This window comes from Echeneis naucrates, chromosome 12 (assembly GCF_900963305.1).
Source record: "Echeneis naucrates chromosome 12, fEcheNa1.1, whole genome shotgun sequence".
NCBI classification, from domain to species: domain Eukaryota; kingdom Metazoa; phylum Chordata; class Actinopteri; order Carangiformes; family Echeneidae; genus Echeneis; species Echeneis naucrates.
In genome coordinates this window covers 16,121,443-16,136,170 of record NC_042522.1, presented here as the reverse complement: position 1 = coordinate 16,136,170, position 14,728 = coordinate 16,121,443, and the positions used below count along the sequence as shown (strand labels likewise).

Below are 14,728 nucleotides of genomic sequence, written 5' to 3'. Positions count from 1 at the left end.
TGTGTATGTTAGTGTGTTCCTGTCTGCTCATGTGTGTGCTGCTCTCGGCATGCACTTTGAGATTAAAAGTAGTGAGATTAAATTTAAACACAACACAACAGAGCTCATATAAGCACAAATGTTCTGGTGTGGTTCTGTTCAACAGGTAAATTACTTTCTTAGTCTCCCTGTGAACTGCACTCATTTTAAACCCAGCTCAGACATATTCAACAAAAATCGTCACCGTGCTGACATCTTGTGGTTGTTTGGGGGTGTTGCAGGTGAACATTTGTCACTTGGCTGAGTATCATACTGGCTGGCTGCTCAGGAAATAACTGAAATGAGTTGCTCAAAACGAGAAATCCCCATTTATTACATCAGAGATTGCTCGATATGTAAAATAATCATATTATGTTTAGAAACTAGGCCAAAGGTGAATTGGGGTGTTGAAAAGTCATTGTGATTACTAAATAGCAACAAGGACACCTACATTTTAAACTTCCAACTCATGGAATGTAATTTTTTCTGAAACCAATATAAAGAAGTGCTTCAAGTTTGGTTGGTTGAGCACTTTCTTACATTTAACCAGTCAAATATGACACTGAGGACTTAACTTCCCGGTAGATGGAAGTGTCTATCCAAAAGGGGAAAGGGATGATGATCCAATGGCCCAGGATGCACCACAGCAGCGTATCCAGCAGTTTCCCCGAGATCAATAACCATAAGTTAGTCAAGCACTGGAACCGACAGTGTTTACGCACTGATGGAAAAAATTGATGGTGTGAGAGTGATGACAGTGAGATGGAGCAGAAGAGAACATTACTGGGACAAGCCTGACTGTGGCAGCACGACACCGGGTAATGTGACGAGGCATCCTGACAGACAGCCTGATGCACAGCGGGACGACAGACAGAGAAAAACACACAAAAAAAAAAAATGGTGTTACCAGCTCTAGAAAAGACACTGGATAAAAACAGATCTGTCGCAGATCCCTGGGTCAGTGACATCACCATTAGCTCTGTATTTAATTCTGTCTTCAGTGAAGATGCCACAGCAGACTGTAACTCTTAATACCTCCTCCACTGTGTCTAAATAAGCTGCTGGCGGTTTCCTACATGGGACAGCGATTATCATTTTAATTACAGAGGTGCTTATTATAATCCTGCTGGATCCGCATGTTAGCAAGTATTGCTTATTATCCATTACACTGCCAGGCAACTGCTTTCCCAGTGAGAAACAACACAAGTGGCAAATTAGAAAATTTTAAATGAAAATTTTATTGCTCAAGAGAATGTATGCATTACAGCTGCACGCACATGATGTAACATGAACATTTACCGACAAGAGAAGACAAAGAAGGGATGAAAACGCTCATCTAGGAGTTATAGCCAAAGGTCCTAACATACAGTTTATCTTTTTCTGTGAAAGAACTGCAGGGTGATCATGCAAACTGACTGTGAGAGTTGTTCAACTGCAAAACTGATAGAGCAAAAGTTTTACCCCTCAGATCTATCAGTGCTGAAAGGCAAGTATGCTGCAATCGCATCTTTTACAGCACATGGATTCTTTCCTATCATGAGATAGCCAATCTCCCTTTCTGTGTATAAGACAAGAGGCTATTGTAACGTTACTGCATCTAATCTCTCCCTCAGTGTGGTATACCATCTCATGCTACAAACATAACAATGGAAATGGAAAATGACTACCTGTCATTTTTAATCCTAACAAAACGTTGCTTAAGTTTAACAGAGATTACTGCAATAAACAATTCAGAATTTAATAGGCCAGTGTAAGAATTTAAATTCCTTTGGTGTCTGCAAACAATGTGCATCCTAACAACACTAAAAGGTTATAGTACACCTATTAAACTGAAGACTGAATAGTTTAAAACATACTGCTAATAGAAAATCTACAGTGAATAGGGTGAGTTGCAAGAAGAAAAAAAAAACAACTGGAGAGACAAACACTGAGGCACAAAAATTACAGAATTCACAATGAACCCAGTTTTACACAGATGGCTGTCTGATGAAAAAAAATGTGGGGGGAAAAGATGAATCCATTACAAAGAGAAATTAATAACATAAATGTGAATTTGCAAGATCAAAATGGAATAACCTAACAAGTTAAATCACCCAATAAACAAGTTAGACAACTAAGAAGAAAGGTCAAAACAAAATAGAAACTACACAAAAAACCATCACTGGTGCACTCCACTCACTCAAAATGTTCCGTAAACCAATAATAAACACCATATTAATATAATCCAACAAATATCATTAAACAGTCATACCAAACACCAAAGAACATTATTTTTCTGGAATTAGTAAAATGAGAAGACTGCTTGAAGTGAACTCTTGTGTGCACTCTCTGCTGTTTCTGTGTTTAAGGTCTACAGTATCTGCATTTTGAGGCACTTGGAAAGAACATGATTGTACTGTGTAGAGTATATTATGTACATTTGTTCTGGTTGTGTGCTTGTAAATCACACTCCTTCCAAATTTAACGTGCTTCACCTGACAGATGTGAAAGCGGGTGTCAAGTCTCACTGCTCCTCGAGCCGCGCACTGAAACTGAACGTCTCATGGTCAACATGATCTCTTGTTCTTCTCTCAATTACCGTGAGCGAATATTTAACACGGATTTAAAAAATTTATTTTTTTCCTTTGTTTCTCCCACCCCCCAGATCACGTGGTTGCCATGTTAACCTAGTTACTGATTCCGGATCAGTATTTTGGCTACAGGGGTAGATGACTCTGACCCAGAGGAAGTGGGCTGGGCTTTTAATCTCTGGCACTTGATCTAAGGAGAGGGAAACCAAGATTAGCCTGGCAGGAATCCATGCAAGACCACTGAGGACGGTGCAAAAATGTGGTGGAAGAACTGCTTCTTTTCCTTGTGATTCTCTAAAAGCATCCTACTCTCACATTGTTATAATTGTGTCTCGTAATTGAAACAAAGAATGAAGGGGTGGGGAAAAAACAAAGCAACACAAAAACTCTGGAGAATTTCGAGGCTTCCCTTAAAATATAACTATGAAACACGTACTACAAACTTTAATTTATCAAGCAGATTACATGAAAAACTTTAACTGCTACATTTTACTGAACAAAAAGGGATGAATAATGATATTCACAGTCAAACATCTTTAGTGAGTTGTGGTCTCAGCCTTCCAAATTACAGATACCTTGCACACACCGTATATTCACAAAATAACCTCACAAAATATCCCCGATCACTGGTCCAACACTAATACGACACCCCACATGTTATGAAAACGCTTCAATTCCAGGCAACCACTGATGGCCCCATAGCTCGACTAGCAGTCCGGAGGCTGACTTCTACACTTAAGGTAGGCTAGCTATGTCCCGCTTTGGAGGGGGTCCGTCAGGCTTGCAGGGAGAGCCGTTGGCTTTGTCTTCAAAGAGCAAGACTCTGTGGAGGGAAGAGTGACAAAATATGAAAAAAAAAAAAAAAAAAAACCCCACGACCCCAAACCCAAACATACAGATGGGCAATGTTTAAAATAGACAACAGACAATTTAGATGATTAGATAAGGTAATCAAATTAATCTACATCAGAAAATAGCTGTTACAATTTCCAAAAACCCATGCTTAAAATAATATAATTGTTGGTCCACACAGCTCTGAAACTGTGAAATGATCTTAATACTTTTAAAAAGTGATAACTTTTGACTCAAGATGGTTAACTTCTGGTTAATAGACTAATTGATCAATCCACTTGGCTTTGTTACAATTAACAGACAGGACAACTTAGCTGTATGGTGTAGAACAATGGACAGAGGCATAAAAATAAACAATAAAAGAAGGATGTCTGTGTCCATCCAGACCTGATTATCTGTCCTCACTCAGAGAGACAGTTACAGTCTGGGCATGAATATGAACCAAAAAGCAAGGAAGGAAAGAGGGAAACCACAAAAGGTTTGAGGGGAATCATGGTTTAGTCTGTGGACAGCAGAGTGAAGGATCTGACAGTAGCTATTCACAGCAAATGCCTGTCTTTAATTTCCTTTTTTGGAAAACTCAGCAAAGCCCCACTAAGCCCATAAGGAGCAATGATCCCGACGACAAAACCAGCACTCGGCAACTCAAACTCTGGCAGACTCTCTCCTCATGCTACTCATATCTGCTCTGCCTCCAACTGGTGCAGCCGTCAAGTCTACCTTAAAAAGTTGGGAATTCAGTTTGAAATTTCTGATTATTGATTTTTCTACATCAAGAAATAACCTTTCAGCAGAGAATCGCGAAACAACCAAGAATCGATTTCCCCCCCACCCTTAATCAATAACAGGTAACACTTTAGTATATTGCCACTTTTTGTAATTTTACTTTATGTGTACAGAAGAGCTTACTAGATGAAGTGATTGTCTGAGTTAATCTTGTGAAATGTAAAAAAAAAAAAAAAAGCCTATACATACACAGTATGTGAGAGCTCTGTGAAAATGTAATTTAGTTTTGTGAAAAACTGAAAAACAAGAAACATTTTTCAGATCAAGATCAATCACAGCTGTTGTTACTTAAATCACAGATTGCTACAAATTGTTCCCCAACTGAATGAAAGAGAAGATCTTCAAAGATCTTCAATGTGTTTAATTCAAATCTTTGGCAAACAGAGTAGCATGACGGACTGCCTGCCCTTTTGCACTTTGCACTAATAGTAACTTCATTCAAAGAGCTATTAATTACTCAACCTAATTGTGAAGGCTGGTAACCCTAACCCTCAATCATTTTCCTGTAATTGCAATTAAATCAATTGATGTCCTGCCAAACGCTCTGAATAAAAAAAATAAATAATCTAGAGCTGTTTTTTTTATCCCTTCCCTCTAAACACACAAACGGCAGCCCACAAAAGCAATGATGTAGACCTCTGCCATCAGAAAGTAGGGGGCAGTAGGTAATCATAGGGAAGTATAGCTATACATTGTTTTATATTAAATACAATAAAAATGTGAGCAACAAGCTCAACTGACCCAAATGAAGTCTCCTGTTTTTATTTATTTTTTAATTTGCAGTGTTGGGCACAGTGGCACAGAAAAAGGAACAAAAAACTTCATTCAAACTTCATTTGCGCAGGAAAATTAACATCAAGTTAAAATTTCAGCTTCTGTTAAACTTCCAAGACTTACAAAACGTACCGTACTTCCTTTGGAAATAATTCAAAGCATCAGCTTCTTCTGGAACACGGTAACTGTCTTAATAAAATGCCACCGAGTGGACAAATGCGAAATGTATAAATAGTAACTGGGGGATTAGGGGATACACTTTCGAGAAATGGTTGAGGGCAAAATAAGAGGGAGAGTTATGAATTTTCTCTATGCTTGGTGTTTTTGGGATTATGTGATTTATCTTCTGAATGGTCTAGCCAGCTTAATCCAGCAGAGCTGACATGCAGCAGCCAATGCACTCTGGCTCCTGCAGGCTAACCCACAGCAAGCCTGCTTTAAAAGGCTTACACTGGCTACAACAACCCTTATGAAAATAGCTTTAAATATGTCATTGCTTCCATCAGGTCCCATTCAAGAACTAGACATTGCATGGATACATTTTGTGGAAAAGAGTTGAAGGATGAGTTTTGGTGTTTTTGTCAGTCCTATGTGCTTGTCCATGGTTAATCAGCCTATAATCAGTTACATAAGTACATGATCCCAGCTAAAGCTAAGGATGGGTTGACTATGGATAGGCTACATAGATGGGTTTTGTTGCCATGGCGATTAACAGCTAATGCGTGTGTGGGTTGTTGCGTCATTACTAGTCCTCCCCAAACCCCCTGCTGATGGTGGAAACAATTGACTGGCACAGCACACGATTCATATCCTCTTCTCCCAGACATGTCAGCACACACACAAGCAGATGGTTTACAAACACCTCTAAATCCAGATACACATGAAAACAAAGGGGGGGGGGGGGGGGGAACAAAACAAAACACACACACACAAAAAACAAAACAGACAAACAAAATGAGGTTCACTTACAGTTTGAGCACCGCTGAACGCTTTCCCAGCATCATCTTGACAAAGTCCCTGTAGTTGATAGTGTTGCTGCTGCCGCCCGTCACCTCGACAATCATTTTTTTCAACTCCAAATGGGTCTTGGGTACACCCAGCTTCTCCATCATCCGCTTCAGACCCATCAAATCTAAGTAAAATTTAAGTGCACAGTCACATCAATGATTAGGTGGAAGAACAGAAATCGTTTTTGTGTTTATCAGCAAGTAAATCTGTACCACACCCACACACACAAAAAGGGAATGGAATGGTGCATTATCTACTTGATTCAATTTGATGCATCTGAATCATTTTAACAGGACATCCCACTGATTTCACATAGGTTGTTCAGTTTATTTGTCATTATTGAGAAGCATGGTCAAATTGGGGAAGTAGTTGTATAACACCTAGCGCATTCTAATGACAAGGTTCAGTGGAAGCTAACAAGAAAGTTATTAGTTTTTAAGATATTTGACCATAGACAATTCTAAAATTGAGACGTTACTGATGGGATCAGAAGAGGATTAACTAAATAATAAGAAGTTATGGCAGGGAACTTAAATGTTTTCACCAGACTTTATTCTCTGGGTATGAAGGATATCTGAACTAAATTGAATGAAATTAATCTTGGGGTGTTATGACATTCATTCTGGACAAACCAACACTGCTATTCCTGCAGCCACGGCTGCTAGACTGGCTGAAAGTATTAAAACTGTGTATTTAACAGCAAGTCTCAGGACTTGCAGACAAGGTTCACATCACCTGTCTGAGTCCTTCATCAAAGTTCGCCTCACATCTGCTCAAGAACTAAAGGCCTTTCACACTGGTGCACTGTACAGTCTCACTTTACACAAACATGACACATGAGTCTGTTTAACCCCTGTGCTCACTCTGCTCAGACAATACACACACAGTATTAATTACTGTTTGTTCATGTCAACACATCACATGGGGTCAGCTGACAGCTGTTATCTGGGGTGCTGTTGGTGTTTTGGAGCTGGCTGTTACTCACCAATCTCTCCTTGGTCGTTCAGGTCAAACTCGGCATATTTATCTGTGAAACAAATACAAGACAACACAAGAGCGGATTACTAACAGTGATAATTTACCCTGATCTCACAGACACACACACACCTCAACATTTTCACTAATGCTAGTGCCCAGCTGACCTCATACAAGTGGGCAAAACACACAAAGTTCACTGATCTCACTGTCTTACAATCTGCTGACAGCTGGGCTGGAGAGAGAAAGACACAAGTAGATGATAATGACAGGTGTGTTTGTGCGTGCATGTGTGTGTTTTACATGTCTGCTAGTGGAAAGCAGGCAAAGGGCAGCTGAGTGTGGTGGATGTGCGATGCAGATTAAGAGTTAAGAGGGTCAGGAAGTTGAGGGAACTTAAAGTTCAAACAAAGCAATCAGGAAGAAAAACAAAGATGCTTGTGTTGAACATTGTGTAGTTCAGTTACAGAACCACTAATTCAAATAAAATCAGGCTCTTTTTGCCCCCATCACAACATACAAACGACTGAAGCTTAAGAAAACACACACAACTTAATTTGCAGCTTTGTTTGGTCTGGAGTAGAATTTCTTGTGCAACAGGCCACTACTGTTGTGTTTCCATGTAGGGATCAGAACATTAAAAGACAGCTCTACAATTTGAGAAATACACTTTAGTGTTTACATATTCATTTACTAAATACAAAGCTGGAGCCATGTTAGCCACTGTTAGTATCAACATATTTCTCTTCCTTAGTAAGAAAACAAATCAACATATTCCAAAAACGTGGAACTATTAATTTGATGGCAAATACGCTACCAAGATGAAAGCCAACTACATATATTTGGCAAGACAACAGAAAAGCTCTAATTTCAATTCATAGATTTGATGTCACGTTTAACTGCTGAACTTTTGCTGAGATTATGATGTTATTTTCCTTTGAGATCCAATTTATGTGGCATGTGGCATGTCTCCAAGTGATTAACTGCAGCATCTTATCTGATCAATCTAGTTAATATTAACTACTTGACTTTCTTTCATAGTTCATAGTTCATAATCAACACGCTGCTGAAGCTGCTGCTGCTCTACAAATACCAAGCAGAAATTTTCCTGCTTCTCCCCAAATTTTAGTGCTCTATTTTCTCTAGAAGAGCACTTTAGTCAGATTACACTTGCTATTTCTGTCCCACAATGGAAGCTCTGTGTGTGTAAATTGGGAAGGACAGAGCGAGCATGAGAGAGAGAGAGAGAGAGAGAGAGAGAGAGAGAGAGAGCGCTGTGTTAACTGTGTGAACCCCTGGGGAGTGGGACACTGGACAATGGTAACCCTGTTCGTAAACTCTTAGGAGCGGACCTCCACACACAGAAACACAGACACACACACAGCAGTTCTTAAGTGGGCCACTTGTCGTGGTGCAGCCTGTTGATCATCTGCAGCCACAAAAAATGGCTTCAGTGAACAAAACTCAAGTCTTGGCATTTCCTCCTGACCTACATTCCTTTATCAACTGACAGTGCCATCAATTTATGAACCGCCAGCTATTTGCCACTCCGTTATGATTTCTTTTACCTTTGGACGTTCATAAGAAGGGCACTGGTTCTATTTTGAATTTGGTCGTCTGACAGTGAGTTTTCTCATCAACCACTGTGGCAGATAAATCATCATCTGAACGGGCTTGTCCATTGTTAAAAAAGAAACTAGCTGATAAACTGTTTTAAGTGGATAATTACTTCTTCTAAAGATAAGCAAGGAATTTCTCCTCCTCTCAAAACACTCTTGGCGCTTCAGGCAGATAAAACCTCCCCTCCAGGCAGCTTGGGATGACTCGAATTCCACTCTTTCCCTTGAGTCTTCAGAAGAAACATTTTGAAAATAAGCTGCATAGGTAAATCAGTAATCGGTAAACAGTTCAATCAAATAAAAGCTCAAATTGAGTGTTATCTACAAATGTTTCAAAATTGTCTTTCTGTTTCATGCAGTCAGAGAAAGCTGCACATCTGGCCACACCTACACCTGACCCAAGCCAAAACATAAACACAAATGTAGCAGCTCATGACGAAAATGAAAAGGTAATTTTTAACAGGGTTGTACCAACAAAACTGGTTAGTGAAGCTGTTATCTGCTTTTTAAACAGCCACTGATGATAATAGTCCAGACTTCAACTTGAACCAAACTGTATTATGTTTAGAGTGTCCAACTCAAAGATGAGCATGCATACACATCTGTTTGTTACCAACTTGTAAAAGCATTTCTTCCTGACATTATGACTTGCTCCTATAAATAATGAATGCAAACTGAATGTACAATATGATCTAACAACAAATCATCGACTGAGCTGGTGAACATGCATCATGATTTGCTAATGCAGCTTTTGTCTTTGATCTAAATAAGAGCCTCACTCCTTCATTACCCAATGTAGCATCACTGCCAAAATCACGTCATATGGTCCTGAATGTAATTATGATGAGAGTTGGGGGAAACCCATTCACAAGAACGTACCAACACAGTCTATTGGGCTCATTTCCAAACAGGCACCATTTACTATTGTCTACTCACGGTGATAGTTCAATTAATTTACTCTTTTAAATCATGCTAATTTTCAAATGACAAGCATCAGTCTTGTTAGATCTAATGAAAAATTTTGTCTAATTTGATTAAATTATCTAAAGACTTCCTGGAAGCCTTCATGCGACTCTTAAATGTTGAAGAGTTTCTTGGAAATGAGTTGTAGCGATGTGATTCAATTCGTGGATAAAAGCACAGTGTTTCAGCACTGACAGCAATCCTCCCAGAACTTGGGTGTTGGGTCCCCTTTCTGTTTATACATTACTGCTCCATGTCCTCAGGCAAGCATAGATGGTAAGTAGGACATTGCCACATATCTTGCATCCCAAGACTTATGCCCCATCTTAGAATAAACAGCCTTATGTTATTCTGGCTGGAAAATTGCAGGTAAAATACTCACTTTGGCAGAAAAAGGAAACAAAACAAGCCTACATACTCTCAGAGTATTCGTGTGTAATCTGTAAGTGAATGGAGAGAAAGTGTTTAAAAAAAACTCATGAAATTTTGTTTGTGTAATCAGCTCCACTAGCAATGCTTCTTATTTCCCAGGAGGAATGAGTTTGCCCAGCAAAGTTCTGAATATTGTAACAACAAGCAGAGGAACGCCCCAGCACATTCCTTCAAGGCCGCTGAGGACTTGGCCTTGAAAACCTCTTAGAATTCACAGCAGTCTGTCTTTCCCACAGAGAAAAACAAAATGCTTAAGAATTATGTGTGAGCACAGACTACCAACAAATAAACAAATGCAGAGAGTGAGACAAAAGCCCGGGAAAAGGGTCACACCCTCACAAAGACAACCATGACAACAGAACACAGCTGAGGGGAGGGGTGCATAAGCTTACTTTTCAGACTTTCTAATTTTTCGGCGAGGTCATCTTCATCCCTGTATTTCTGGTCTTCCAGGTACTCCTAGAGAAGCAGAGAGAGTATGGGGTGAATGTATGAAGAATGAAACAAGTTTTACAAGCTTTACGTGAAACTGAAATCCCTTTGAACTGTTGTGAAAGAGAAAAATTCCAGCTGACAAAATCAAAGAGGTATGGGGCCCCTCACATAAATTAAAGCATTAAGGACCTTAAGCTGATTTTGTTCTGTCAAATGTGTCAAAAAAAGAAAACTTAAACTTGAAAGTGATGATTCACAATCTTAAGATATTCCTCCCCCCGGATTGTCATTACTTATCACAGTGTTCATTAAGTGGAGCACCTCACAAGGGTGTACAGAAAGACCCCTGAGGGAGCTAGTCTAATGAAATTATAATGACGCAATCTGCCATGAGGGAGTCAGCTTCAATCTTCACAAAGTGGAGAGAACAAGTGGGACTGCAAGTGAGGTTGTTCTCTGCTGTGACCTTCATGTGGCTGTATAACTTGTAATTAAGGGTGAAAAGGGTAAACACCACAACTGGATGTTTATCAGAGATGCCTGACTCAGCTGTGCTGAATCACTGCTGCAGTCTCCACACATAGTGCCCTCACAGTCACAGTCTCTGACAACTATGCAACTTTATTTGACTGAGTGCAGTGCCAGAGTTACAGGGCATGAAACCTCTATCAGTATTTGTAAAGAATGTTCCACACTACCAAGGTCAAAGAGAGTGAAGGAGCTGAAACGTCAAAGTGTGTATGTAGTTTAGGGCTGACACTACCTTTCACGGTTGATTAATCTGCCAACTCTTTTCTCTGTAAATTGTTTTATCTGTAAAAGGACTGAATTTAATGAATAATTATCAGCACCCACAGTTACGTCTATTGGTGTTTTATGCCATCAGTACAAAACCAAGAGATGAGTCATTTCCTGTGAAACATTTCTATAAAAAGGCAAAATCCTCATATCTGACAAGCTGGCACCAAAGAACATTCAGCTGATTTTTGTCAGCTGGATTTTAAAAACATGGCGTTTCAGTTGCACTAAGTTGATGTTTTCTGCAGCCTCACAAATATTACATTTTTCAGGTCTACAACCCACATCACAAATGAACATTTTCTAATACCCAATTCCCCCTTTTTTTCCACAATTGTGACCAAAAAAATGTCTGAATGAAATAATTACATAAATAAGAAAACTACCCATGTTGTCACTGTTTCAAAACAAGTCGTTTGGCATAGCATTTGGTTTTCCTGACTTAATCATTTAAGTATCAACAAATTATTTTCCCCATTAACTGATGAATTGTCTGGTCCACAGAATGTCAGAAAACTGTGGAAAGGGAAACACAACGAAGGTCTTAAGTTTATTTCCCCTTGGTTTCTGCTGATGGAAGTGTAGCGTATCAATACAACATAATCAAATAGACAGCTGGATTTTATGACAGTGCAGCTCTTATTTTTAGATGCAGCCTCTTAGGAAGCTGAAGTTACCTCTTTTGCCATCTCTCCCATGAACAGGAGGTTATCAAAAAACCAGATAAATGTCTAAGAGACAGCAGGGAGTGTTTGCACAGAAATGTCACAGGCGCTCCCGGCCGCCCTCTTGCCGCGACCTGGTTTTTCATGCGGCCGCAGTCTGCAGCTGATGACAGGCTGCCAGCCCAAGTAAAGGAGGGAAGCAGAGATTACACAGACATCTAGTTAATCTGTGGGGAAACACAACCGCAGTTGTCTAACGAAACGAGGCCCCGATATTACACAAAGAGCTCATTCATACACCTGTCCCCCCTGTGGAAACACATCCCAGCAGTCATGCAGAAATACACGATGAACACACAAAGACAACCCTTTCTACAAAAAAAAAAACAAAGAAGCAAACAACAATCAATTTGATCATGCCAGAGGGAAATACCTGTCACTACAGAGATATGTGACATGTCGTTCAACAAGTAGTGCCACAAGACAGCAGGGGGGGGTTTGTTGGGTAAAGAAATCAATAAAATTCATCAACAACAGCATCGCTATGGTCAGCTCCAACGATCGTGACTATTAATCACGACTCACAGCACGACTGAGACTGAATCATCAACATGGAGATTATAAATAAAACAAACAAACAAACAACAATAATAATAATAAAAACCCGAAACTAAAACAAAACAAGGCCAATGCCAAGTCAAGCGTGCGCGTGCTAATTGAATTCAAATTCCCGGAGGTGCCGTTAGAGACGTTAGGAAACAAACAGCCCTCTCAGCTGCGTTACCTTGTTTATTTCTTCCAGTTTCTGCCTTTGCTGCTCCTTCAGGAGTCCAAAGGCCTTTCCTCCTGAAAAGGAATGAAATAAAACGAATGAAGTGGTTAATATGGAGGCAGAGGTTGGCTCAGACAGCGGCCGTCCAGCCGGCCTGCCGATGCTGCTCCATTGTACAAAATTCAACGCTTTTAGCTAGCGACAGGCTTTTATTTTATTTTTACTCTACTTAATTAATTCATGTATTCACTTATTATTATTATTATTTTTTTTACCTTGGACGTTTTGATTCGAAGGCATCCCTGGATGTAGATCTGTGCTGTGTAAATCCTCAATAAAATATATCAGAGCCAGAAGGCAGCAGCCGCCGCTACAGTCCGCCGGGGAGATCCTCCTGTTCTCCGGGAGAGACCGGGCTCAACGGACCGCTCAGCGCTGTGAAGGCGGAAGTATTTAGGGGGAGCACATCCGGCCAAGCCTTTCAAAATAAAAACATTTTGCTCTTCTATTAGATTTACACATTACAACATATCTTTATCCTCCTTTCATTTTGATTTTGTATGGGGATAAATTAAGAGTGGGAGTGGTAAAAAAAAAAAAAAAAAAAAAAAAAAACACATTTCAAAGAAAAGAAATCTTTTTGTAAACTTAACTTTATCAAAAATTTTTATAACATGCACTGCAGTGGACAAGAGGGCATCATTGATGTCAAACATAATTCATTTAAACATGCAGAGAGGAAATCTTTGCATCGCTTTGCCCCCCCCCCTCCCGCCCCCCATACTATATTTAACTCTAGCTTTGAGGGCAGAAACATCTAATTTCCGGTCTCATTGAGCCGCTGCAGCGTCCTCATCGCTGAATGATGCTCATGGAGAAAAGTAGGACGCCTCTTAGCGGCTCTTACCATCATGTGGCCGAGGAGGAAACTGCACATCACGAGGATGTGACCCATCAGGCTGAGATGGATAGTCAACACATATCCATGCATTAAAGGCCACCCTCAGTGTAAAAATGACCTTTTAAGATTAAATAAACTACCATATTTCATCAAGATAATTAATCACCCCCCCCCAAAAAAAAAAAAAAAAAAAAAAAAAACTTCAATTGTATTCCTCTCACTGCTGATAACTAGCCCCTAAATGCCTCTCTAGATGCTTTGGACCTCTAACTGCAATGTTGTCATATTGTTTCATCATCATTTGAACTCATTAATCAAAACCATTTGGTGATGTATTTTGTTGTCTGTAGTGCTACTGCACTGTATTATGTTAATAGTTAACGAATGAATAATTTAATAATTTAATTTTGTGCCTGCCTCATCATTTACACGGTCTTTCTCTTTATGCAGATACATTAATCAACAACAAATTAAAACTCTTCAAAATATCCACCAGCATAAAAAAAACAAACAAACAACAACAAAAAAAAAACTTACCAGACTGGATATAGTGTCCCAGGGGATACGGCATATTTGAATTTATCAAATATAAACGCCAATATAAACAAACATAAACTAAATTAAATGAGATAGCATAACTATTTACATCAGTATTGCACCAATTTCCACATATGTGCCTGATTAAGTGAATTGAAAAAATAATAATAACATCAACCATGAAGGTTTTATCTGGGTAACTTTTTTTATCTCCTATATTCATAGCATACATTCGTATCATGCAGAACTAGAGTTCAATATATATTTAAAACTCCTGTATTTGTAATGCCAACTCCATGTGCTCATGATTTCATATTATTAATGAATCAGCTATTTGCTAGTTACACGTTTTCATTTGAAGGTATCATCAATTGAAGTCTATCACCTCCTTGTGGTCAAACATTATAAAAAATGGAAATGACAGGCCACTTCCTTTGTGTGACTGAATATCTGCATACCTGCAGAACTGTAGTATTCAGTTTGTAACTGGTAAGAAGACAATTATGGGTTGTTTGTTTTTTTTTTAGTTTTTGTAAGACAGCTGAATAATACCATAAATAAATGATGAAGTGTTCTTTTTGTCCAAAGCCTTCTGTGTCATAAATATTTGATTCCTATGTGAT

The 14,728-nt window shown here is 39.2% G+C and overlaps 1 protein-coding gene across 1 annotated transcript; it reads right to left on the bottom strand.

Annotated features, from left to right (window-relative positions):
• Positions 1-1,242: 1,242 nt before the first annotated feature.
• aif1l (allograft inflammatory factor 1-like) lies at positions 1,243-13,078 on the bottom strand. The gene is made up of 6 exons (XM_029515786.1): positions 12,943-13,078; positions 12,680-12,741; positions 10,390-10,456; positions 6,994-7,035; positions 5,970-6,132; positions 1,243-3,411 (listed from the first exon to the last, which is right to left on the bottom strand). Exons 1-6 carry the CDS (start codon positions 12,965-12,967, stop codon positions 3,324-3,326), a joined length of 447 nt encoding a protein of 148 aa, XP_029371646.1. The 5' UTR covers positions 12,968-13,078; the 3' UTR covers positions 1,243-3,323.
• Positions 13,079-14,728: the final 1,650 nt, after the last annotated feature.